The sequence below is a fragment of the Pelobates fuscus genome, chromosome 9 (genome assembly GCF_036172605.1).
Source record: "Pelobates fuscus isolate aPelFus1 chromosome 9, aPelFus1.pri, whole genome shotgun sequence".
NCBI classification, from domain to species: Eukaryota; Metazoa; Chordata; class Amphibia; order Anura; family Pelobatidae; genus Pelobates; species Pelobates fuscus.
The window spans coordinates 11,276,286-11,301,972 of NC_086325.1; the positions used below are offsets into that span (position 1 = coordinate 11,276,286).

Sequence of the window (25,687 nt, forward strand, 5' to 3'; positions counted from 1 at the left end):
TGAGGAAGAGGCAAGGAGGATAGCACATCCAAGTACCTCGAAAGAGTCAGACAAGAACAAGATCCAAGCCATCAAGACATATGCTGGAATAATAAGCTGGCCAAGAAAAGAACTGGTCACCATGGATGTCAAGACCAGAAAGCTACTCAATATGAATTGAGTATTCCACCTTAAATCCAGTACCCAGAGACTGTACACCTGGAGGTTGAGGCCTGATGAGTGTCAAGGCCACAGTTCCTTGGCAAGACAAACCTCTCCATGGGCTGTACCACCAGCAGCTAGTGGATGCGGCTCACATGACAAAATCCTACCAGTGGTTGGAAAAGGCAACACTGAGGCACAAATCCTTGCAGCACAGGAACAGGCAGTCAGCCCCGAACCAATCGAAGCTGGAGTCTACCACACCAGGAAAGTCCCAAGGTGCAAACTATGCAAAGAGGCCTCTGAGACAGTCCAGCACCTAGAAGCCGGAAGTAAGATGTTAGCAGGAACAGCATACACAGAAAGCAAGTGCTGGCCAACCAATCCAACACTGTGTTGGTAGACAAGGAATGGAAGACTGCAGTCATGGTGGATTTGGTAATACCCAGTGACTATAACATCAGGAAGAAGGAACATGAGAATATGGAGAAATACCAAGGACTGAAAAAAGTACTAGAAAGGATGTGGAAAGTAAAGTCAGTAGTAGTCCCAGTTTTGATAGGAACACTCAGGGATGTGACTCCCAAGCTGGGGGAGTGGCTTCAGCAGATTTAAGGTGGGACATCTGAGAGGGTTAGGGGTAGGTTTAGTGGTAGGGTTAGGGTTAGTGGTAGTGTCCGTATATAGCAGACATTTTGTGTTGACAGAAATTAAAAATGTATACTGTAAGCCACCATCAGAACAGAGGTGACTCCATTTTGTATTACAATGAAAAGACAGACCCATTTTTACTTCTCTGTAACTCTATTCATTCAAACCTGAGCTAAGGAATGCGACTTATGTAAACATTAGAGCTAAGACATGAGATAAGACATGATGTCTGCAGCATGGGGCGGGGGGTTGAAAGCAACAACACAGAGACAAATATATATATATACATACACTATCCACATATAACTAACTGTAAGTATATTAATCATATATAAATAGTACTAAGTTAATAATATAGAATATTCATGGATATAATATCAATGAAGTATTGTAATATTATTTACTAACATTAGTGGAATAGACATGTATAAATCACATTGCTATGTGCTACACAGTTTCACAGAAGAACACCAGACACAGAATGACAGATAATTAATTTTACTTTAAAAAAAAAAAAAACATAATCTTACAAAGTTCCATTGTATAGAGAGGTTAAGAAAAGTTTAGGAATGTGTCAAGAATCTAATTTAATGGCGAAAATGCAGACACTAAGTCTGGATGAAACCAAAGAAAACGCTTTGAAGATGACAGCTTATTTGACGAATAGTAACCATAAAGATAACCAAGATGACGTCAAACGCATCACAAAATACAGTTAACCCATTATACATAAAAGGTAAATGGACCGCCTGACAAGAATTTTCTGTGATGTAATTGATGATAGTCTATGGGAAAGCAAGGGGCTGGCTGCATTCACATGAGCATGCTTAAATGGGGTGCTGCTGGGGGCCAATAAGTACAGTAAAAATGAAAATCTACTAAACAGCTACTTTGTTGCTGACAGATTTTGCTTGTTTTATTAAAAACACCTAATCTAGGCAAAACATTATGGGGGTTTAGTTACATTATATGATCATACATTGCATAAGCCTGCCACAACGTCACTGTACCCCATCTTTGGCAGGTCCTACTCTAACAACCAACTGTCTACTAAATGAGCTACTCACTTGGGGAAATCATTCCATCTAGAGTTCTCTGCAGTACAAGGCTAAATAGGGTCCTGAGATGAGGCACCTGTGACAGGGAGGGGTGCAAAACCAATGAGCAGTGTGGTTCATGGGCTCTGTTGAGTAGTGAGCCCCTAAGTAAGTGTTCCCAAGCTGTACAAAGATCCTCAAATGGTGTTTGGTCCCTATAAATAGGGTACTTTCCTCTCTGGGAAGCGTAATATGCCTGAACCTGAAAATACAGAAACCCGTCAAGTCCCAATGGAGATTAATCTGAGATTAAGTCAGGGGGCAGTGTCAGAGGATTTGAATGCATGCACAATTGTCACAAGTAAGTCTTTAAGTATTTTACCCTGAATATCTCTTGAAGAGAGACCATACGCTACCTCTGAGTAGTGCAAGATGCATTTTTGGCCAAACCAATTCCTCAGAGTTACTTATGTGAAAGGATTGCTTGAAATCAGATTGTCTCTGAGTGGGTTATCCAGCCATACCACTGTTGGGAGTCACCCCCCCCCCCCCCCATCTGGGCTCTCTCCAATCCTATCTATAACCTGTCCAAAACGTGTGCATGCCAATACACTACTCAAATAGGATTGAGTTGCTCTGAAGTAAGTTTTAACTGAGGAAAAACCAACCCCACCTAAGTGCTTCGGTAAAGTCAACTGCACCTGTTTGATTCTAGAAGCACCCAACTTCCAAATTAACTTAGATATGGCTGCGTCTAGAGATTTGAAGAATGCATTTGGGATACCTGTCGGGATTGCCTGAAAGAGATACAGCAGTTGGGGGAGAAGGTTCATCTTGATGGACTTAAGTCTGCCAAACCAAGATACACAAAGGCACAACCACTGTAACTGATCCATCTGTAGGGTCTACATCAAATGGGTGAAATTGTCGCCATACAACTGCTCTAACTTGCTAGTAAGCCAAATACCCAGGTATTTAATGTGGCATACACCGCGTAAATGCAAATTGAGATCTCAAGTGGGCAGCTGCCATTTCCCCCAGAGAAAGGTCTTCTGACTTACCTGTGTTTAATTTCAAATTGAAGTTTGCACCATACTCCGCCAAGACTCCGAAATATCTATATAGGGGTCTGTAATTAAAGAACATCATATCGTCCGCATATGTGTCTACTTTATTCTTCTAAGGAAAACATAGCAATTCCCCTGTCTTGTCTGACTGCCTCCAGTAAAGGTCCCATAGGTTCCATTTTTATCATGGCATTAGAACCTCTAGTAAAAAATAAAATAAAAAAGGACCAATGATGGAGTTCTTTGTAAATATGAAGAACAACTAATCTCCCTCTTTGCAGATGACACACTCTCAAGCCCAACCAAATCCCTTTTAGTTGTCCTTGCTCTCCTTAGCAACTATGTTAAAGTATCATTCTGCAAAAACAGTATAGCCAAGACTAAGGTTCTTCCATTCAACATACCTCACACTGAGATTATGACTCTCCAGACACTTTACACATTTGATTGGAGATAAGAAAAAACCTGACTTACCTAGGAGTTCAGTTGAAATTACACTATGTCTCCCTTATTCAAGAAAATAATGACAAATTAATAACTAAACTACAGACCATTTTCAAAAACTGGACAATTCATGATTTAACACAAGTTGGTCATATTCACTCCGTCAAGATGAGCGATCTTTGTCACTGATCTTATAGTTATTCTGCATCCTCCTAATTCAACTACCTAAATTTATCCTACAATGTTCTTTGAATGCCCACATTTGGAAAAAAAAAAATTGGGTATTAGAGTTCCAGATTTCCAGATATCACAGCTTACCATGGTGAATCTATCTTAGTTCAAACATTGGTTACTACAACTGCAAACAACAGATGTAATCTAGAAAGAGCATATTTAACTCCATATACTAAAGTTGTTGTGGTCCCCGAAGCACCTATGCCTGAAATGTGAAAATATATTGACAACTATGGCAATCATTTCCAATAGAACACTGGAATAAAGCTTTCACATTTATGTGAAATGTATCCAAGTGTAACTCCCACTGGGAAAGAAGTAGACAAGTATTATTTTGTGGCACTAATGCCCAAAATACTACACCACATATATTCCATGAGAACGAGCAAATGTTGGAGATGCCAGGCTGAGGAGGGCTCTATGCTTCATATATTCTGGAGATATTAAAGAAATACTGCTCAAATATTCAAGACATTTTGCAGAAACTGCTAAAAAAAAAAAAATTACCTTACCGCGCCTACCCCAAGCATGCCTCCTAGAGATGCTGCCAAACTCACTGTTGCAGGCACAAAGGTCTATGTCTCTACATGTCCTTACAGGAGCCAAAAATATATTGGAATCAGATGAGAATCCTCACGTTTCCTTAGTCATTAGTGCACTCAAATCAACAATATCTTATAAAGAGATGATACACATGGATTTAGGGTCTGAAAGAAGTTTCACAACATTTGGAAAACATGGGAAGAACACTATAATAACTAAACCGAAACACTACCTCTGGCTAGGGCAGATTCCCCGGGGATCTCCATTCCCTCTTTTGTCTCCAACCCACATACCTCCCTTTCTTTTCTCCTTTTTTTCCCTCTTTTTTCCCTTTGGTTTTACCATCTCTCAGTTAGCACATGATGTGGTTTACTCAAAAGAGAATTTATCAAAGAATATGTATATATTGTACCTCCAAGATAAAAACAATGAAACATTGTTTTAACATTGATCCTGTGCTATATTATATATGAAAGATTGTCCTAAAAAAGATGTGATGTACAATAATAATTTCTCTTTATCTATTGTTTACAATGTATGTAAAAAAACAATTTCAATAAAGATTATACAAAAAAAAGAATTCTGTGATCTTAAAGGAACACTATAGTCACCTAAATTACTTTAGCTAAATAAAGCAGTTTTAGTGTATAGATCATTCCCCTGCAATTTCACTGCTCAATTCACTGTCATTTAGGAGTTAAATCACTTTGTTTCTGTTTATGCAACCCTAGCCACACCTCCCCTGGTTATGATTGACAGAGCCTGCATGGAAAAAAAACTGGTTTGACTTTCAAACAGATGTAATTTACCTTAAATAATTGTATATCAATCTCTAAATTGAACTTTAATCACATACAGGAGGCTCTTGCAGGGTCTAGCAAGCTATTAACATAGCAGGGGATAAGACAATCTTAATTAAACAGAACTTGCAATAAAGAAAGCCTAAATAGGGCTCTCTTTACAGGAAGTGTTTATGGAAGGCTGTGCAAGTCACATGCAGGTGTGACTAGGGTTCATCAACAAAGATATTTAACTCCTAAATGGCAGAGGATTGAGCAGTGAGGCTGCAGGGGCATGTTCTATACACCAAAACTGCTTCATTAAGCTAAAGCTGTTCAGGTGACTATAGTGTCCCTTTAAAAGAATGCTGCTAGGGCCGGCGCTTAGTGAACAGATGCATGACAGCTGAGCTCTCCTTACAAACTTTGAAATACTCTTGAAATACTAGCCCACAGCTAACTAAATCGAGGTACATGGACCATTGGGGGTACAGAGAGGCTATTGGACACCAAACAGGGCTTTCAAGTACCTTACGGGCCGGGAACCTAGCAGACTCTGCGGCAGATGGAGCCATGGACCAGTGGGGGTCATCCCGGTCCCAGCTGAGAACTCAATGTCAAAAGCACACTACCCTGGAACCAATCTCTAGGCACATTGATGCAACCCATACTGCCCAATATGGCAACGGCCTCTCCCCTAGACAAACAAGTCCTCGGCCTAGAGCAGCAACCAATATGTAGCTATGTCGAACAATCAATCTTCAATACCTTCTGGGCAACACTACAGGCCTGCATGCGGCAGACACCACAGATGCCTACCACAGCTGAAAGGAGCACTGTGGAGTCGAGGAAGGGGATGTCTCCCTCAGGCAAACCAGCTACTACTCACAAACCAGAGATGAACTGCCATCCTAAGCCGAGAACCATGCGAAGTACAGCCCTCAAGAAGGCCGAAGACACTCTGCCAACGCAAGCAATCACTGTCCGGTTATACCGCCTACCCCAGTGGGCGCAGAGACTTGACACCTCACCGCACCAGAGTCTGCAGACATGAGACACTGGCCCTTGCCCATGCCTGGGGCCCGATGCTCTAGGGTGACCACCCACAAACACCATCTGGACTGCACCCGGCTCCAACCAGGGGATAGGCTGGGCCAAGAGTCAGGCGTATCACCAGCGCTATGCCCCACTGTCGTGAAGATGGTGGCTGATGAACTAGCTGTTCCTGCTAAGTTTCACCATGCAGTAGCATGTAAGATAGCCTAGGCCTAGTGGTAACTTCACTTTAAAACCATAGCTCAGTGGTGGCTCTAAACCTTGTGAGGCCTTAAGTGAAACTCAAACATGAGGCCCTCACTAAAACTCAGAGTAAAAAAGTAAAAAGAGGTTGCATAGTGTGTGTATAATGAGCTGTAGTTATTGTTAAAGGCAGGCTTGCAGCGCTGGATTCATTTATTCATTGTTCAGAGGCTTGCATTGTCGCGGCTCCGTGTGTCGCTCTGTTGTGAGTGCTCTGACTGTAGTTATGGCATAATTTGCAAACAATTAATTTGCAGTAATGCTGATTGTTTAAACACGATTGCCGTGTATGGTTGCATAGCCTGGCAGTCATGTATACAGAAGTATAAACATAAAACAACAGTAGTTCTTCGCTGATTAACAGACAATATGTGATAAGGCAGCAACCCTAATGAAGGGAACCCCTCAAACCCTTGAACAAATAAGGAGAACAATACACAAATAATGGGGTAGGGCTGCGCCAATAAACGTCAAATAGTCCCAAATATAAAGTCTCACTATATCAGCAGAAGAAAATCAGGGATACTTGGTAAAATGTAGATAAATGAACTCTCCAGGAGAAAAGGGTGTGTCTGAGAATCCTAGGATGCTCGTATATATATATGTGGAAATACAAAGAGAGACAGAGGCAACCAATAGTGCAATAAGTCTAAAATCCAAGATAAAATATGGTAGGAAAAGGTAGAGAACTCACATTTAATAGAGCATTAAATGCAAAATGCACATGCTCAGTATGCGGCCGGCTGCTATTTATTTATGTTACCAGTCACAGCCACTGTATGCTGGCTGGCTCTTTCCTCCCTTTACATCTGGTGAGTTCCGCCAGCCATAAGATGGCCGCTGGCACCCACCAGTCTCTTTCCTTCAGCCGACCGTGCATGTGCGATCGGCTGATGCCCCCAAGTTGAGCGTGCACATCCTCTTTAAGGTCCGCCTCCCTAACTCATGGCTGATGGCCATTCTCCACCCCTTGTGATGCAAATTACTGCCTCATCACGTGATCCTCTATACTGTAATATTTCCTTTTCTACAATCTCGTTTTTCCAGTCAATCTATAATCCCAGTATCCCTTATACCCTGATTTATATGTATCTTTTATAGTTTTGTTATGTGATTTATATGTCTTTTTCTGATCGGCTAACCACTCTTTTTGGCGCCATTTTTTTAATTACCAGACTCCTATTTAAAAATTCTTTGCCAGGTTATTACTCTGCCGTGCGCAGAGCTGCAGACCTCGTTCTCACAAGCTCCGGTCAGAGCGTTGCCATGGTAACCAGTGGCAACGCTCTGTGAGCTCGCGAGTACTACATCACATGATCTGCAGCTCTGCACCCGGCAGAGCTGCAGATCTGAGGCTTGGCTCTCTATGGGCCGACTATGTGGAGGGACCTCGCACTCGACCGCATACTGGGCAAGCTGCCAGGCCCCCTCTCACTGTCAGGCCCTCGGTCACGGACCGAGGACCCGACAGTTCAGTCTGCACTAAAGTGATTTAGGCGGCCGCGAGGCCCCAGCAAACGCGAGGCCTTAAGCGGCTGCCTTATTCACCTAATTAGAAAGCCACCTCTGCCATAGCTTGTTCAGTACTATTACTGAGTCGCTACCTACACGTTTAACCAGACATATCACAGTGCAAGCTTAGCTGTTATCATATGTTTACACAGGCCAGTACAGCCGGTTGAGAATCTCACTGATATGTCTTTAATTTGTCCCAACTATCTTCTATTAGTTTCAACATGCAGGATGAGTCTGAGTTGTGTTTTGTTTTCCTTCTTTTACTAAATGAATCACTAAATTACGTACAGTCAGGTACTAAGCTAAGTGTGCTCCGTTCAGTTTTAAAAAGCAATGTTCTAGCATTACCTTTATCCCTACTTTAACTAAAGCTGTAATACCAATCTGTGAGCCAAGCTACTGTTTCCCTTATATTGTTATGAAGCTTACGATATAATCCTGTTTATTTCTCTATCAAAATAAAAAAAGGTGCAATGTCTGTGATGCCATGTGACTACATGTGAATGCAAATCTATTTGCACCAGCTGTTGTGACAGTGCAAATTACATGTTTAATAGCCACACAAACAAAATAAAGAATGTAAAAAAAATATATAGAACGCTGCTGTACCTCCTCCAGGGTGCGGTTGGGGAACACGTCGTGAAGACCGGTGTAAAAGTAAAAGAAAATGATCGATTATATTATTAGGCAATTGTGTCACCGTGGTATTCCCTGTTTTTATTGTCTAAAGGTTCAATAAATGTGGTGATAATTTAGTAATTTAAAATATATATTTTATTTGAATTTTAGTAAAATATATACTAGTTAAACCACAGTTTGTCTGCTTTGAATGTTAAATTAAAATGCAGAAAAACCACTGGACATAGAAAAACGAAATAAGAATAACACAAAAAGTGAATAGTGGCAATACTGCACAAATGGTTAAAACTAGTATAATATTTAATGTGAATATCCAAATATCATTAGATTATCCAAAAATAGACAAAACTTGGTCCGAATTTAATTAATCACATTTAATCAGTAAATTGATACATGTGAAGCCAAGAATTAATCAAAATTAATCACAATTCAAAAAGATTTCAAAATATATAAATTAACATTAAGTTAGAACAACTTATGGATAATGAGTGGGTCTATAAGTGGTACTCAGCTTACTCGTGTTCTAGATTCAAAAGATTTCTTACAAGGGGTATTCAAAATAGAAGAGCAACAATTACTTAATTATGTAGCAGCAAGGTAGGTTAGACAAATACCATTATATCGGGATATCATCTAACTTGAATCCAATTTTCTTTGCAACATTTCATCCAAAGGTTAAAGCAAACAGTATTTGTGAGCAACCACTAAGTGTCACTATTAACCTGCAGTTAAACCATACTTTGAAAATTAACTTTTTTTGCTAAACAAGTCAACCCTATATAAAAATTCAAGATTTGAAAGAAAAAGGAGAGGTGGGGGGTTCAATTTAAATCCTAAAGACACCTGATACAGGATAGCAGGGAAGGTGCATGGGTCGGCTGTTCCCTAGCATAGTCTCTGTATTAACAAATAATTTAGTCTAGTCCTTGCATACTTGCCAGCTGGCCCATGTTCGCTCCCTCCTGAGATAACCAAATTTCCCAGTAATCAGGTTATTTACAGTATTTATTGAATATGCATATGGGCTGAAAATTTAAAAGGTAAATATTAACACCTTTCCAACCTCTGGGGTAAGAAATGTGGCACTAATGTAATCCATTATGTCTGTTCGTAACCGTAAGGGTTAAGTGACTGACAGACGCATTCCCGTTTAGAAGCGGGCTTCTTTTGCCTTGTGTGTGAATACAGCCCTCCCTCTGTTTGTCTAACCCAACCCTGTTGACGTCTTTCGATTGGATTGACTATGTGACATCACTCAAGGGGCGGGGTTTACTGCTTTAAATACCTGGGGGGTTTCATCTTGAAAAAGATGCATTCCAGCGCTGAAACGCGCGTCAACTGGACACCACTTGCGTGTGCGCTTTTAAACTGGGGGATCCTATGGAGCCTATAGCATGCAATTATTGCTAATATAGGAAGCAATTAGAACTTTACTTGCAGTGGGGCTGCCTCGTAGCAGCAAGGTGGGAGGGTAAATTTTGGTAGTCAATTTGATACTGCCCTTTGCTACAATTGCGTGCAGTATAGTTTATCCTCTCCCCTCAAAATAGTGCTGCGTATATTACGATTTTTTTATCTCTAATTTTTTTATTATGAATACCTTCTAACATTTATGGTCATAGGCGTGCGCAGCCTATTGCATTAGGGTGTGCACCCTAAAGCACAAACACACGGCGCATGTGTATATATTTATATATATATTTATATATATATATATATATATATATACATACATACATACACACATATACACACACACATACACTGCTGTGTATGTGTGTGCTGCTCGTGTGCTGTGTGAGGGTGCTGGTAGTGTGCTATGTGGGTGAGGGTGTTTGTGTGTGTGTGTGTGTTTGTTAGGGTCCTGTTACTGTGCTGTGTGAGGGTGCTGTGTGTGTGAGGGTGCTGTTTGTGTGATGTGTGCGTGTGATGGTGCCATTTGTGTGATGTGTGTGGGTGTCGTGTATTTGTGAGGGTGCTGTTTGTGTGTGTTTGTGAGGGTGCTGTTAGTGTGCTGTGTGTGAGGGTGTTGTGTGTTTGTGAGGGTGCGGTTAGTGTACTGTGTGTGTGAGCGTGCGGGCTGTATGTTTGGAGGGATTGTGGAGGTGGGGGCAGATTAGTAAATATCCCCCCTCCCTACCTTATATAGGGAGGGGGGATCCTTGCTGCCATGTGCCATCCCTGGTGGTCCAGTGGAGAGTGAACTCTAGCCTGCGGGGCTAGAGTTAACTCTCGCGAGATCTGAGTGTTGCCGTGGCAATGCTCAGATCTCGTGAGAGGAACCTGGCGGAGCTGCTGTCTAGAGCTCCCCGGGTCCTCTACTGCCTCCCTCCATGTTGCTGTGGGCTGGTGAGGTAGATCTTTGATCTCCCCGCCAGCCCATGGAGGCTTAGAGCAGAGCCGGCACTCAGATAGCGCCGACTCTGCGTGAGCCGACAGGGGAGATCCGGAGATCTCCGGTGAAGTCCTGGGGAATAAAGTGTGGGAACTCTTTTCCCACCTCCCAATAAAAATAATATACACGTGTGTGTGTGTGTGTGTATATATATATATATATATATATATATATATATATATATACACACGTACATACACAGACACACATATGTACGCGTGCACACACACACATTCAGACACACACACTCTCAGACACACACCTACATTCACAGACACACTTACAGACACACATACTCACAGACACACACACACACACACACACACATACATACATTCACAAACACTCACTCACAGACACATACACACAGACACACACACACACACACATGCATTCACAGACACACTCACTCACAGACACATACACACAGACACACACGCATACATTCACAGACACAATCACTCACAGACACAGACACACACACTCACTGACACATACACACAGACACACACACACACATACATTCACAGACACAATCACTCACAGACACATACATACAAATTATTTTTTTTTTAATTCAAAAATGTCCACCCAGCCTCCCTACCTGGAGTGCTGGTGGACTTGTCCCTGGGGTCCAGTGGGTCAGTCAAGCGCCGGTCTCCACTCAGCCGCGGCGAGGGAGCGGTGTGCTCTCTGCTTCCTCTCACCGCGCGGGCTGTCTGCTGTAGCTGGGAGCCGGAATATGACGTCATATTCCGGCTCCGGCATCAGCAAACAGCGCGCGGCGAGAGGAAGCAGAGAGCACACAGCTCCCTCGCCGCGGCTGAGTGGAGACCGGCGCTTGACCGGGGGGTGGGGGTCCTTCACCACCTGCCCCCCCCCCCCCCCCAATGACAAGGGGAACATAGGGTGAGGAAGGGGGAGCTGAGTGCCTGCAGGAACAGCGTTCCTGCTCAAATAAAAGTGCAGGAACGCTGTTCCTGCAGGACTCAAAACATAGGCGTGCCACGGGGATTAGGGTGTGCCCAGGCACACCCGGCACACCCCGTGCGCACGCCTATGTTTATGGTGGACTCTTCTCTCTTTAGGGCTTTTTTGTTGAGGATAAGTGGATAGAAATCTAATGGAGGAATTTCCCATGGTATCTCCATTGTGGCAAATCTCTCTGATAGTACTGCAGTCAGTGTGTGATTCCTTTAGAAATGTTACAGTGATTTGGAACTATTTAGATGGGGAACATAATTTTAATTGTCACTTTAACCTACTTTAGTTACATAATTAAGTTAGTAGCAGGGATTGAAGTGGATACAGTTTCTACATTTTAGAGTGACAACTACCAAGATTGTAACAAAACAAATGGTTGACAGTCATTATATACACCCATTGTGAGTTATGCCTCTCTTTAATGGCAGATAATTGAGCAGTGAGACTGCAGGGGCATGATCTATACACTAAAACTGCTTCATTAAGCTAAAGTTGTTTGGTGACTATAGTGTCCCTTTAACTTTATGGGTTAAACCATTCACAAATGATTGAACCTTTAGAGTCCAGTATCCAGTGCGTGATCTCTGTGCCCCCCATAGTTCACACTAAGTTAAATAATATTGAAGAATATGACATTTCAGCAGAATATACCTAGACCAATACATAACTAAACCTCAGAGGGAGTCAGGTTACATAAAGAGAGATAATAAGTAAAGAGGCCCAGGAAAGAACACACGTTGGATGCATCAAAGTAACGTAGATGTGAGTGGTTTGTTGTGGAGCTAATTCCTTTATCAATGCACATGGACATACCAACGAGAAAATAAATGGCAGCCAGTATCTTCATCATTCCACCCATGGCTTCATTGTCTATTGTAATAGCATCAATGTAATCCCAGTTCTGACAGCAAGATATATCTATACAAAAACAATAGAACCAGGAGGAGACCTCAATTGTTTCCATGGTGATTGCTCAACTTTTAGAATTTTACTCCCTTGCTTAGTATTATTGTTGGCCAAATAACTGAGGTCTTGAATTGTAGGACGTGCAGTTAGAAATGTGACCACATGGTGGAACTAATTTTCCATAAATCATACATGCACATGAAATAACAAAGCATTACAATTCAAAATGTTTATCAGAAATCGTGTATTTAATTGAGAATAGAATTCTAATTAAAAAAGGATTTTCTCATTTAAAAGATGTAGCGCCAAAAGAGAAAATCAACTATTGAAAGAGAAATTAAATTAAAATTAAAATAATTGATAAGAACAATTAGAACAATGACTATATTCTACAGGGAAAATTCGTCATAGGACCGCAAGAGGTGAAATATATTGTCGGATATATTACGACATAGAACCACAAAAGGTTCAAACATTCTCCAACTCGTATGTTTGCAAGCACAGCTTTTCTGTCTGAAAATTGTGCAATTTCCTCGGTAAATTTCTGACAATACTGCTTGTCCTCCAATTCTTAACTCCATCCAGGTCTGGGATGCTGCCCATGCTCAATACTCCTTAGCATCTTCTCCATCTCCATTGACTCCCACATTACAAAACAGAGCCTTCTTATTAGGAATGTATGCTCACGAGTTTTGAAGAATGGAAAATGCAGGAATACGAAGGATTTCCCAGTTATACCATGATAAAGGAATAATCTCCTTCATTGAGTAACAGTGCAGCACCGCGATGACTCATGGTGATTATGTCACGTAACGTCCAAATGAGGGATTTTGCTACCAAAACTAATGTCAAGGAAGTTGCACATAAACCCGTAACCTTTTTAACCCCTTAAGGACCAAACTTCTGGAATAAAATGGAATTATGACGTGTCAGACATGTCATGTGTCCTTAAGGGGTTAAAAAACTTTTGTCTAGAAAAAAAAAATCTAAATGGTCTAGTTAATTAATTAATTTCACTGTAGTCAGTTATAATGTAGAATTAGATCGCTGGGAATATACTACTTCAAACTATTTAACCAGAAGATCCAATAAATCCCACCAATTTACGCCAAAAGTGCAGTGACACTGAAATGCAGAGAATGGCTATCTTTGACTAAATTTAGCAATTTGTTATTCAGTGTTCTCAAATTATTATTCTTAACATTTGTATAGCGTTAACATATATTTCCACAGTACTTTACAATCATAGAAAGAGGATATCTGAAAGGTGAAAAATGCCCTGCTCAAACAAACGTACACTCTATGGTTTCAGAATGATAGGCAGATGAATATTGATAGGTGTCTTGCCCAGTGGTGTATCCTGGTTTTGTGCTGCCCTAGGCAGGACAAAACTCAGGCGCCCCCCACCACCCTCCCCCCGCGCCACCCACACCCAACCCTTCCCTCCACCCCACATTCTAAATACACACACACACACTAACAGACACACACACACACTCACAGGCAAACACACTCACACTAACAGACATACACACACTAACAGACATACACACACACTAACAGACACACAGACTAACAGACATACACACACACTAACAGACACAGACATACACACACAACTAACAGACATACACACACACTAACAGACACACACACACTAACAGACACACACACACTAACAGACACACACACACAAACACACACTAACAGACACACACACACTAAGAGACACACACACACACTAACAGACACAGACATACACACACACTAACAGACATACACACACACTAACAGACATACAAACACACACACACTAACAGACATACACACACACTAACAGACATATACACACACACACTAACAGACAAACACACACACACACACACAGCCAGACACACACACTAACAGACATACACACACACTCATCATACAAACATTATGATTATAATTTTTTTGCAGCCCCCTGGAAAATGCCGCCCGCGGCTAAAACGGCCTTGGTCTTGCCCAGGGTCAAGTACTGAAGTGGTGGTCAGATTCCCAGTTTGAAAGCCATGACTTTACCTTACAACGTTCCTGGTCATTTCATATTTATTATAACCGTTGTTTAAATTGTCTCAACTGCTCCTTATAATATCACCTTAACTCTTTCATGTTTGTTATAAGCACTTTCCTCACACACGTTAACTCCTAAATGTGTCCTGAAAACATATGGATGTTACTATCTAGACATCCAGTAACCACAAGATCATGCTTCTTCCTACCCTACAGTGAGCACATAGTCAGAACAAACAGTAACTCCAGTTCATCCCATATTGTTTATACATTGTAGCAAGCAGGGGTCACCACTCCTTCTGTCTCCATACAGACACTTATCTTGGTATAAGCACACAGTAACACTTTCATAATAAGCCTCCTCCTCGTGTTCATTAAAACACCTAATAATTGCCAATTGCTAAGCTCAATGAATAATTCAAGATGATTACTTATATAGAGAACAAAACATGAATAAAAATCTGGATTATTAAATTCCTAAATCAAACATCTTACAATTAACTGGCAAGTTGAAGCAATGAACCGCTGGGAAATTGCCACAGCCAACCGGGTACAGACTACTGTATTAAATGATTAAATGTTCCAGTGGTTGTCATGTTTTTAGACTGGCGCATGATATTAATCCCTTAAATACCAAGCCTTTTTTTGTTAATATGATATATATAATATGAAGTTTGCTAAAGCGGCTCTGTCACTTTGCAGGTTTTGCTTTTTAAATTAATCATTCTGTTTTCTCTATTTTTCTTTGGTTTATTTTGTTTTAAATTCCCCATAGTTTTTTTAGCTATACCTAAGAAGACATATTAACTTATTTTTGTCATGGGGTACGTGGTCTTTGGCCGTGGGCGGTAAGCTAAATTCCATTCCAGTTGCTAAGCTAGTTTACCCACAATCCATCAGTCAGAAGAACCCCACAGAAGGCAAACCGCAGACATCATGGGCAGAGGAGAACAAAATGGAGGCGGCCCAGTTATTGAGAACCGTAAGAAGAAATAATATAAAAATAAATAAAATAAAATGGCAATGAGGGAAGTGTCACTTATTTAGCTATTACATAAAATATTACTAAATATGTCCTTTATTTTAATTGGATATCTTGAAAACAACAAATTATAAAAGAGTATATATATATATATATATATATATATATAAAATGTTGGGTTATATAACACCAATTATTATGAACTATAAAGAGAAAATAAATTATAATTATTTAGACTCCATAGTATAAAATTTCAATAAAAATAATCAATGTTGGTTTCACTAAATTGTGTAGATTTATGCAGAAAGTATTAAATCTGTAGATAAAACTTTATATAAACACATTAAGATAGCCCCAACATATATAAATATATATCTAAGTAAATGTGAGCATCGTGAGGAAAGACAGCATAGCATTAAAATAAAGGTAATATAACATATTGAATATCTGCAATAAATGGTAATAAAAGCTCTATATCCCCCTAATGAAAAAAGAATCACTTAAATGCATTTTAATTATTCTTTGAGTGACCAAGTAAAGTGTCTTTAAGCTATAGATACCTTTTTATATCATGATTTTGAGACATGTAAACGGTCCAACAAATAGTTTCAGCGTGTTTTGCTCCAGTTCGTTATCTACAAATTTCTCGTGGTCCAAAATTCAGATATTGTCATTTCGGAACAAAAGTGATGAAGAATTTCAGAATTGAAATGAAATTCAGAAGACATTATTTCCATTATTCCAGAGGATACCAAATTAGGACACTGTTTGCCAGACCACATACGGATACCAAATACTATCCACTAAACAGCTGCCGGGAGGATCAACATTAATAAAATGGCTTTTTTCTTTAATATTGTTCTTTAAGCTGTTAAATAGATAGCTACATCATTTGTTATCCTTACGTGGGAATGCCATAATTGAGGGTACCAAATGAGAGACTTACTAAGTAACTGAAACATCAAAATTAAGAGAAGGGCTCTGGGATTGTTGGGTGCTAGATTATGGTTAATCCTGCTACAACAATATCAGTCATCTCCATATTTCTAGAAGGCTCTTCCATGAATTCAAATAATGCTAATTCTTTAACAGATCATCAATGTATTTCTGTATCAAATATTTATACTAGTGTGATGATTGACTTCTTTAGAGACATTGGGCGTCCAAACCTCACAGAGACAGCAAATGTTGCCATAAGGGATCATACATTCCAGCTTAGAAAGAACTGAGAAGTCTCAGAGAGATACCAAGAAATAAGCATCAGTGCTTAGTGGATATACCCCCAATATCAAAATAACCAGGGTTACTACAGTAACAAACATTACCAATCACAATATTAACAGAGTCCTTCAAGTGTTAATAAGTACCGTTAAAAAACAGCATAAAAGACCAAATTGTGAATGAAAGGGGTTTGTATTATCCAGTGTCCGATGCTGTATTCAGTGTGTGTACACTTATGGGTTCCTCATAATTGGCTGTTTGTGGCTGTAAAGTGATCATGGTTAAATTGAAATGTCCTAAATGTCTGTGGAGTATTCACCAAACCAAAGACAATAAACACTTAATTCATCTCCCCCCTTGCGGTGCGTCTGTGCACATAGACTCCTTTACCTAGGACTATCAGACGCTCCTTCTCTCTCCACCCCTCTGTGTGCAGCTTAGACTGGAGGAGAGAGAGCGTACTGGAAAATACATACAACAGGGTCTTATATTTTGTTTTTAAAAGTATTTATAAACACTTGAAGGACTCTATATTGTGATTAGTAATGTTTGTTACTGTGATAAACCTGTATATTTTTATATTGGGGGCATATCCACTAAGTGTTGACCCTTATTTTTAGGTTTTCAATGTTATTGAAACTCGGGGAAACTCTTATGTGCATAGCCACTTACAAATTTTGGATGTTTGTCATTATCTGAGAATAATTTTTAGACTATAACTGTTTATGCACTTTCTTATATCTTAATTCTTATGGTGTAAATTTAAAAGAACGCTGAATAAATGAGAGCTTGTAGTGAATGGGGGCATTTAAAAACCCGCGCAACTTTGGAATGAGGTCAGCGTCAGTAAATTGAGTTTCTGAAGTCAGCTTGAAGTTTTGCAGAATGGTTGTAAAAAACAGGAACAATTCCATCCGACCCAGACTTTCTCCCGGGCAAATCCTCTTCCCTGTAAAGTGACAAAAGAGCATTATACCTAGCAAAAATGTAGTTATATATATATATATTTGTGGTCGGAAACATGATAGCGGTATGTATCTGTTAGAAGTGGTAATAAGTCAGTTCTGGTGTGCCAAAACCGACATACAGGTAGGCGTGTAAATAAAAGACGGATCACCAAGGAAAAAAATGGAATAAATAAATTAAACAAGGGGTGAGGTGGGTGGGATATCCATGGAACGGCCAAGGTAAGAGGGGGGACAGTTTTTATAGGACAGATTTCTCCCACAAACACAGGCCTTTTCACCAAGCAATCACTGACTATTCGCACAGAGGCGTTTATTCTGATTGTCAATGTGGTTTAGTAAGGGGCAGTCTCCAGATTCTTTGGAGAGCCCTGGGTTTTGTTAATCTGCTCATAAATGATTTGACATTAAACCAGCGCACAGTGTGTGGAGACTCTAGGCAACCTGTAGAATACACTGGACTGGGGTGGTTATGTTGTATAAAATGTCTCTATAAAATCAAGGTCAATAAATGCACAGATATCAACAGACTAAAGACATTCACGCTCTGCCTTAAAATGCCCTCTTATATGAACTGAACTAAGATGAAACATTACTGTTAATATAAAGCTTTCACTCATTATCTAAAACCCCGTAACATGTTATATTCAGCATGATGTAAAATTTCCCTACCTGCAGAGAATGCCATGAAAGCGTCATTCTTTTTAAATTTTCCGTTCTCATCCAGGAAGTGGTTTGGGTTGAATTTGAATGGGGCCGCAAATTTTGTGGGATCCCGGTGAACAGTGTAGAGAAGGGGGTAGACCTCAGTACCCTAAAGGAATAAGAAAGTGAGTTTGCTACATTGCATTTACTTGGCCCATTTCCTATCTTAAGGCACATCACTCATGTGCCCTAACTATTATTTTTGAATATATGCAAATGGATTGGCAATTTAACGGACTTATTAATATTTCCGCCATTTATTTCAACAGAACAGTGGCAGCATTTTTCCATCACTGCATTTGGCATTCTCCTGAAGTAGAAATTTTATAACTTATAAATAAATATTATTAAAAATTAAGTTCCACGTTCACTATGCTTCCAGTTCACTATTTTAAACAATAAATAAACAAAACTGAAAGACAAAAGTAATGGCTATCAGAAAATAAGAGGGAACAAGACAGAGTAATACGTGGAAGCTCGAAAACTGGAGTGAGTGGGGTTTCACCAAATCCCAAGGATTAACGTAGAAAAGATACAATTTATCCAGGAGCTTTTACAATAAAAAGAAGAGAATGCCTTATAGTTACACAATAAAATTCTAATTTCTAAAAATGAGGAAATTCTTAAAATGCAAATGTGTGTACTCAGGCAGACAAAGTTATACTCAGTATAAAATCACAGCATTATGTTTCATAGCAGCAAATAGTCCAAGTATAAATATATAAGTCCCAAATTGGATGAATAATATATACCAGTCTTTTAGAGTGTGTATCATAAACCACCTTTGATCTGCTGGATGAAATAGCAAGATCAACTGGGGTATTTATGAATTTATATACTTTCAATACAAGAAAGATCGAGTGCAAAAGTAGAAAATTAGTGATAATTCAAAAAAATAGATCCAAAATGTCAGTAAATAAACCAAAACATAAAAATGTAAATGGAAATAAAATAAGGGCTAATTAGTATTGCTGACTAACAGCCAAAATGCTTAGTCTCTCACCGAAAAAAATCTGGGCTGACAGCCTGAGAGTGATAATTGTGGCTGTAGCAATCAAAGATAAAAAATATATTGTGTTAAAGTCGTGACAGGATCCGTATATAATCCGTGTAATGCCAATAAAAGATAAAAACTTGTAGGTGAAAAATAGAGTGTTATTTTATTTAATTAAAAAAGGTAAATCATCTAAATATAGGTGAATAAAATATTATAGAACTGCTCCAAAAAAGAAGAAAGCAAAATTGGCTAAATAACCTGACTGATGATACTGGATGGCTGTGGATGATATTCGTCTTCTACCAAGTGGGTGTTGCAGCAACCGGTGAGGACGGCGTCCGCAGTCTTGGTTAGTCCACCTCCGACCTCACATCGATAGGTGAGCCATCTCGGTGATGTCAGGCAGAAACAGTAGATAGCCAACAGATGCTTTCTCCAAACAGGCCTTAGTTCTCAAACCTTTCCAATGTGGATTGTAGCCTTACGCGTTTCAAAGGGTATTGCCCAATTTCATCAGAGGCATATCAGTACCTTGCTTAATACCAGTATATATATCTACAAACCTACAAGTCAGTAATTGGCAATTTGCAAATCAGACATTTCAATCAAATGCAGAAAAAAACATACATAGATGAAATAAAGAAATAGCAATTTGCAAATAAGACATTTCAATCAAATGCGGAAAAAAACATACATAGATGAAATAAAGAAATAAAGAAATTTAAATTTAGATATAACATAAAATAAAATAAAAATAAAAAGTATTAGGCATAAATAAATAAGAATAGAAATCAAAAATACATGATCAGCTTATAATAAGCCATAAACAGTGCAGGGATGCGATATATGTCATTTTATCACTAAGTGTAAATCACATATAAATATAATAGTGCAATGTAACACATCCCTGTGGCTCAGGAGAATAACATCAAAAGGACCTAGATGGAAACTTAATACTTATCTTCACTTCTTCTCTAATTAAACAGAATGAAAATAACATTCATATTATAATAATAATAATTAAGCATACCTTTTGGGGAACATCAAACTTAATAAATGGAATATAACATACATATTATGATAATATTAATTTAGACAGACCATATTAAAAAGACCATATTAAAAAGACCATATTAGAAAGACCATATTAGAAAGACCATATTAGAAAGACCATATTACAAAGACCATATTACAAAGACCATATTACAAAGACCATATTAAAAGGACAAATATCGGGAGAAAATTGGCTGGTTAAGAAATACACACACTTAGGAGGTGCTGATTAGAGCTATTAAACTCATTAGACTGAGACCATCACATTAGCAACAATGTAATAACTGAATGACCAACCGGCACCCTTAACTTAAAGAATATACTCGGCACATATAAGGTCATTCAAAAATAAAAATAGAAATAAGAATAAGAATAAAAATAAATAAAAATAAATATAGAGATAGAAATAGAAAAATAAGATGAAATAGAATAGATAATAGACACTTAATGGATTATTATGGGACACTCTCCATGGGAAGAGAGCAATACATGCTAAAGGGAGAATAAAGTGTTATCAAAACCCTCTAAAATTGGAACATATCTACCAAGACTAGAGTTAGAGCTAAATACAGGATATATTAAAATAGCAAATATACCTAAAAAAAAAAAAAAAAAAAATTTACAATTTTTTATACATTTTTTATAAAAAAGCATTAAGCTCGAAGTCAATATTAAGACCGTTGGGTACTAGGGAGTTCAGAGTAAAGATCCATTTAGCTTCTTTTTGGTCTAAACTTTTTTCCAGATCACCTCCCCTCCAATTGGTCTCTACCTTCTCGATAGCCATAAAACTTAAACCTGCTGGATTTCCCCCATGAGCTTCTTTGAAGTGTCTGGATAGATTATGTGTGAATAAACCTTTTTTCACATTCCGGATATGTTCTGAAATTCGTGTTTTAAGTTTCCTTTTTGTCCTCCCGACATATTGCTTAAGACATGGACATGTAATTAGATAAATTACTCCAGTGGTGTCACAATCCATGTTTGACATCACTTTAAAATCCTTTCCATCAATTGCTGAAGTGAAAGTCGTTCTCATTTTCTCTTGTTGGGGGTTATTTTTACACCCTTGGCATTTATTACATCTTGAAAAACCTTTATTTTGAATTTCTTTACGCTTGTGTGTCGTGGATTTTAATGTTGGTGCCAGCATTAATTTCAAGTTGGGTGCTTTTGTATAGATGATCTGGGGATTGTCTGATATAATATCGGACAAACTGGGATCACTTTTCAGGATATCCCAGTGCCTTCTCAAAATTTCTTGTACCGTAGATGCTTGATTGTTGAACTGTGTAATAAATGCTGGTGCTTGATCTTGTTTTCTTTGAATGTTTACCTTTTTCTGTAAGGTCTCCTCTCTTGTGATATGTTGCATCTTTGTGAGGGCTTTGTCCAAAAGTGGAGTCGGATAACCTTTAGTTAGAAACCTTTGTTTCATTTCTTTCATTTGTACATTGCATACTTCCGGCTGCGAACAATTTCGTTTAATTCTTCTAAACTGGCTCTGAGGAATGTTTTTGAGCCATGTTGGTTTATGATGACTGTGGTACGGTATAAAACTGTTGCAGTCTACATTCTTTTTAAAAGTTTTTGTATGTAGTTTTCCTTCCTCAATGTAGATACTTAAATCCAAGAACTCAACTTTTTCTTTTGAATACGAAAAGGTGAATAAAAGATTATACGGATTGTGATTAAGATAAGACATAAAACTTTCTAATGATTCCAGGTCTCCCTTCCAGATAAAAAAACAATCATCGATGTATCTTCGCCACAGGGACAGTTTTGCGCCGAACGGGCAGTGGTCCCAAATAAATTCATCCTCCCACTTGCCCATAAATAGATTGGCGTAGCTCGGCGCAAAACATGTCCCCATGGCAGTACCTTCCAACTGTAGATAAAATTGTCCATCTGACCAGAAATAGTTATGTGTCAAGATAAAAGCAATACATTGTATTAAAAAATCTATCTGGTCATTTTGCAGTTCGGAGTATACAGCCAGTGAGTATTGTGCTGCCTCACATCCTTGAAGGTGCTCTATAACAGTATATAGCAAGGTGACATCAGCAGTTACTAAAAACATGTCTTCTTCCCAAATAAAATCTGATAAAACATTAAGAATTTGCGTGGAATCCCTGAGATATGATTTAAGACATAAAACCATTTTCTGCAAGTATTGATCCACATATTCTGATAGGTTTGCTGTTAGAGATCCTATACCATATATAATGGGACGTCCGGGGGGGTTTTGTACGCTCTTGTGGATCTTGGGTAGATGATAAAAGACCGGTATCTTAGGAAATTTTACATTTAGATACCTGAATTCTCTTTCATTGAGAATCCCCCTTTCCTTACTGTATTCCAATAATGTCTTCAGATTCTCTGTGAAAGTGAGGGTGGGATCTTCTTTTAATAATTCATATGTAGATGCATCATTCAGCAATCTCCGATTCTCCTCTTCATAATCGGTAGTATTCAAAATCACCACTCCCCCTCCTTTGTCTGCTGATTTAATGGTTATGTCATCTGTCTTCATTAGTGTCTTTAGTGCCAATCTCTCCTTTTTCGTAAGGTTGTCTTTATTAGTATTGTTTTTGATTTTTCTTCTAAGATCTTTTTCCACCATTTTCTCAAACACTTTTATAGAATCACTTTTCACGTGTTGTGGGTAAAAGGTGGATGTGGGATGTAAATTGGTCTGCTCATAAGTGGGTACTTAATTCTCCCGAATGGTGTCATTTTCTTTAAAAAAATTTTTTTAATAGAAATCCTCCTAATAAATTTGTGGAGGTCAATAAAAACATTAAAATCAGAATTTTTGGAAGTCGGTGCAAATTTAAGTCCTTTCTGTAGGAGGGAGATTTCTTCCACTTTAAGCACTTTACTGGACAGATTGAAAATACTTACTTCCTCCTTTTCTGTTGGACTGTTACCTCTGGACTTTCTGTTTCTTCTTCTATTTCTTTTAGTGGTCTTTTTCTTACATTTGGGGACTTGAAATCTTCCATCGAAAATCTTCTTGGGGGAATCCTCCCCCTTTGACAAAAGCCTAGAGAAAGGATATATCCCACCAAAGGTAGAGATCAAAGTAGATCTCCAGCCCCACAATACACATCATCTTCACACAGATTATTGCCTGGAAGATATAGGCAAGACATGAGACAGGTGAGCACTAGGCAGACTCCATCCCCTCGGAGATCTGAGGCAATACGGAATCCAGAACCGCTGAGAAGAACACCTCCATCAAACACACTTAATCAAGAAAATGCTTTTTTAGAGAAAAGGGGGAGGATTCCCCCAAGAAGATTTTCGATGGAAGATTTCAAGTCCCCAAATGTAAGAAAAAGACCACTAAAAGAAATAGAAGAAGAAACAGAAAGTCCAGAGGTAACAGTCCAACAGAAAAGGAGGAAGTAAGTATTTTCAATCTGTCCAGTAAGGTGCTTAAAGTGGAAGAAATCTCCCTCCTACAGAAAGGACTTAAATTTGCACCGACTTCCAAAAATTCTGATTTTAATGTTTTTATTGACCTCCACAAATTTATTAGGAGGATTTCTATTAAAAAATTTTTTAAAGAAAATGACACCATTCGGGAGAATGAAGTACCCACTTATGAGCAGACCAATTTACATCCCACATCCACCTTTTACCCACAACACGTGAAAAGTGATTCTATAAAAGTGTTTGAGAAAATGGTGGAAAAAGATCTTAGAAGAAAAATCAAAAACAATACTAATAAAGACAACCTTACGAAAAAGGAGAGATTGGCACTAAAGACACTAATGAAGACAGATGACATAACCATTAAATCAGCAGACAAAGGAGGGGGAGTGGTGATTTTGAATACTACCGATTATGAAGAGGAGAATCGGAGATTGCTGAATGATGCATCTACATATGAATTATTAAAAGAAGATCCCACCCTCACTTTCACAGAGAATCTGAAGACATTATTGGAATACGGTAAGGAAAGGGGGATTCTCAATGAAAGAGAATTCAGGTATCTAAATGTAAAATTTCCTAAGATACCGGTCTTTTATCATCTACCCAAGATCCACAAGAGCGTACAAAACCCCCCCGGACGTCCCATTATATCTGGTATAGGATCTCTAACAGCAAACCTATCAGAATATGTGGATCAATACTTGCAGAAAATGGTTTTATGTCTTAAATCATATCTCAGGGATTCCACGCAAATTCTTAATGTTTTATCAGATTTTATTTGGGAAGAAGACATGTTTTTAGTAACTGCTGATGTCACCTCGCTATATACTGTTATAGAGCACCTTCAGGGATGTGAGGCAGCACAATACTCACTGGCTGTATACTCAGAACTGCAAAATGACCAGATAGATTTTTTAATACAATGTATTGCTTTTATCTTGACACATAACTATTTCTGGTCAGATGGACAATTTTATCTACAGTTGGAAGGTACTGCCATGGGGACACGTTTTGCGCCGAGCTACGCCAATCTATTTATGGGCAAGTGGGAGGATGAATTTATTTGGGACCACTGCCCGTTCGGCGCAAAACTGTCCCTGTGGCGAAGATACATCGATGATTGTTTTTTTATCTGGAAGGGAGACCTGGAATCATTAGAAAGTTTTATGTCTTATCTTAATCACAATCCGTATAATCTTTTATTCACCTTTTTGTATTCAAAAGAAAAAGTTGAGTTCTTGGATTTAAGTATCTACATTGAGGAAGGAAAACTACATACAAAAACTTTTAAAAAGAATGTAGACTGCAACAGTTTTATACCGTACCACAGTCATCATAAACCAACATGGCTCAAAAACATTCCTCAGAGCCAGTTTAGAAGAATTAAAAGAAATTGTTCGCAGCCGGAAGTATGCAATGTACAAATGAAAGAAATGAAACAAAGGTTTCTAACTAAAGGTTATCCGACTCCACTTTTGGACAAAGCCCTCACAAAGATGCAACATATCACAAGAGAGGAGACCTTACAGAAAAAGGTAAACATTCAAAGAAAACAAGATCAAGCACCAGCATTTATTACACAGTTCAACAATCAAGCATCTACGGTACAAGAAATTTTGAGAAGGCACTGGGATATC

At 38.8% G+C, this 25,687-nt stretch overlaps 1 protein-coding gene across 1 annotated transcript in view; it reads right to left on the reverse strand.

Annotated features, from left to right (window-relative positions):
- The window catches only part of LOC134572305 (cytochrome P450 2G1-like), a 131,828-nt gene that overhangs the window by 62,807 nt on the left and 43,334 nt on the right, over positions 1–25,687 (reverse strand). The window contains exons 6-7 of the mRNA XM_063431188.1: positions 18,527–18,668; positions 17,280–17,838 (exon numbers count right to left, since the gene is read on the reverse strand). Of these exons, the coding sequence (XP_063287258.1) occupies positions 17,639–17,838; positions 18,527–18,668 (342 nt within the window). The 3' untranslated portion in view covers positions 17,280–17,638. The remainder of the gene's footprint in view (positions 1–17,279; positions 17,839–18,526; positions 18,669–25,687) is intronic.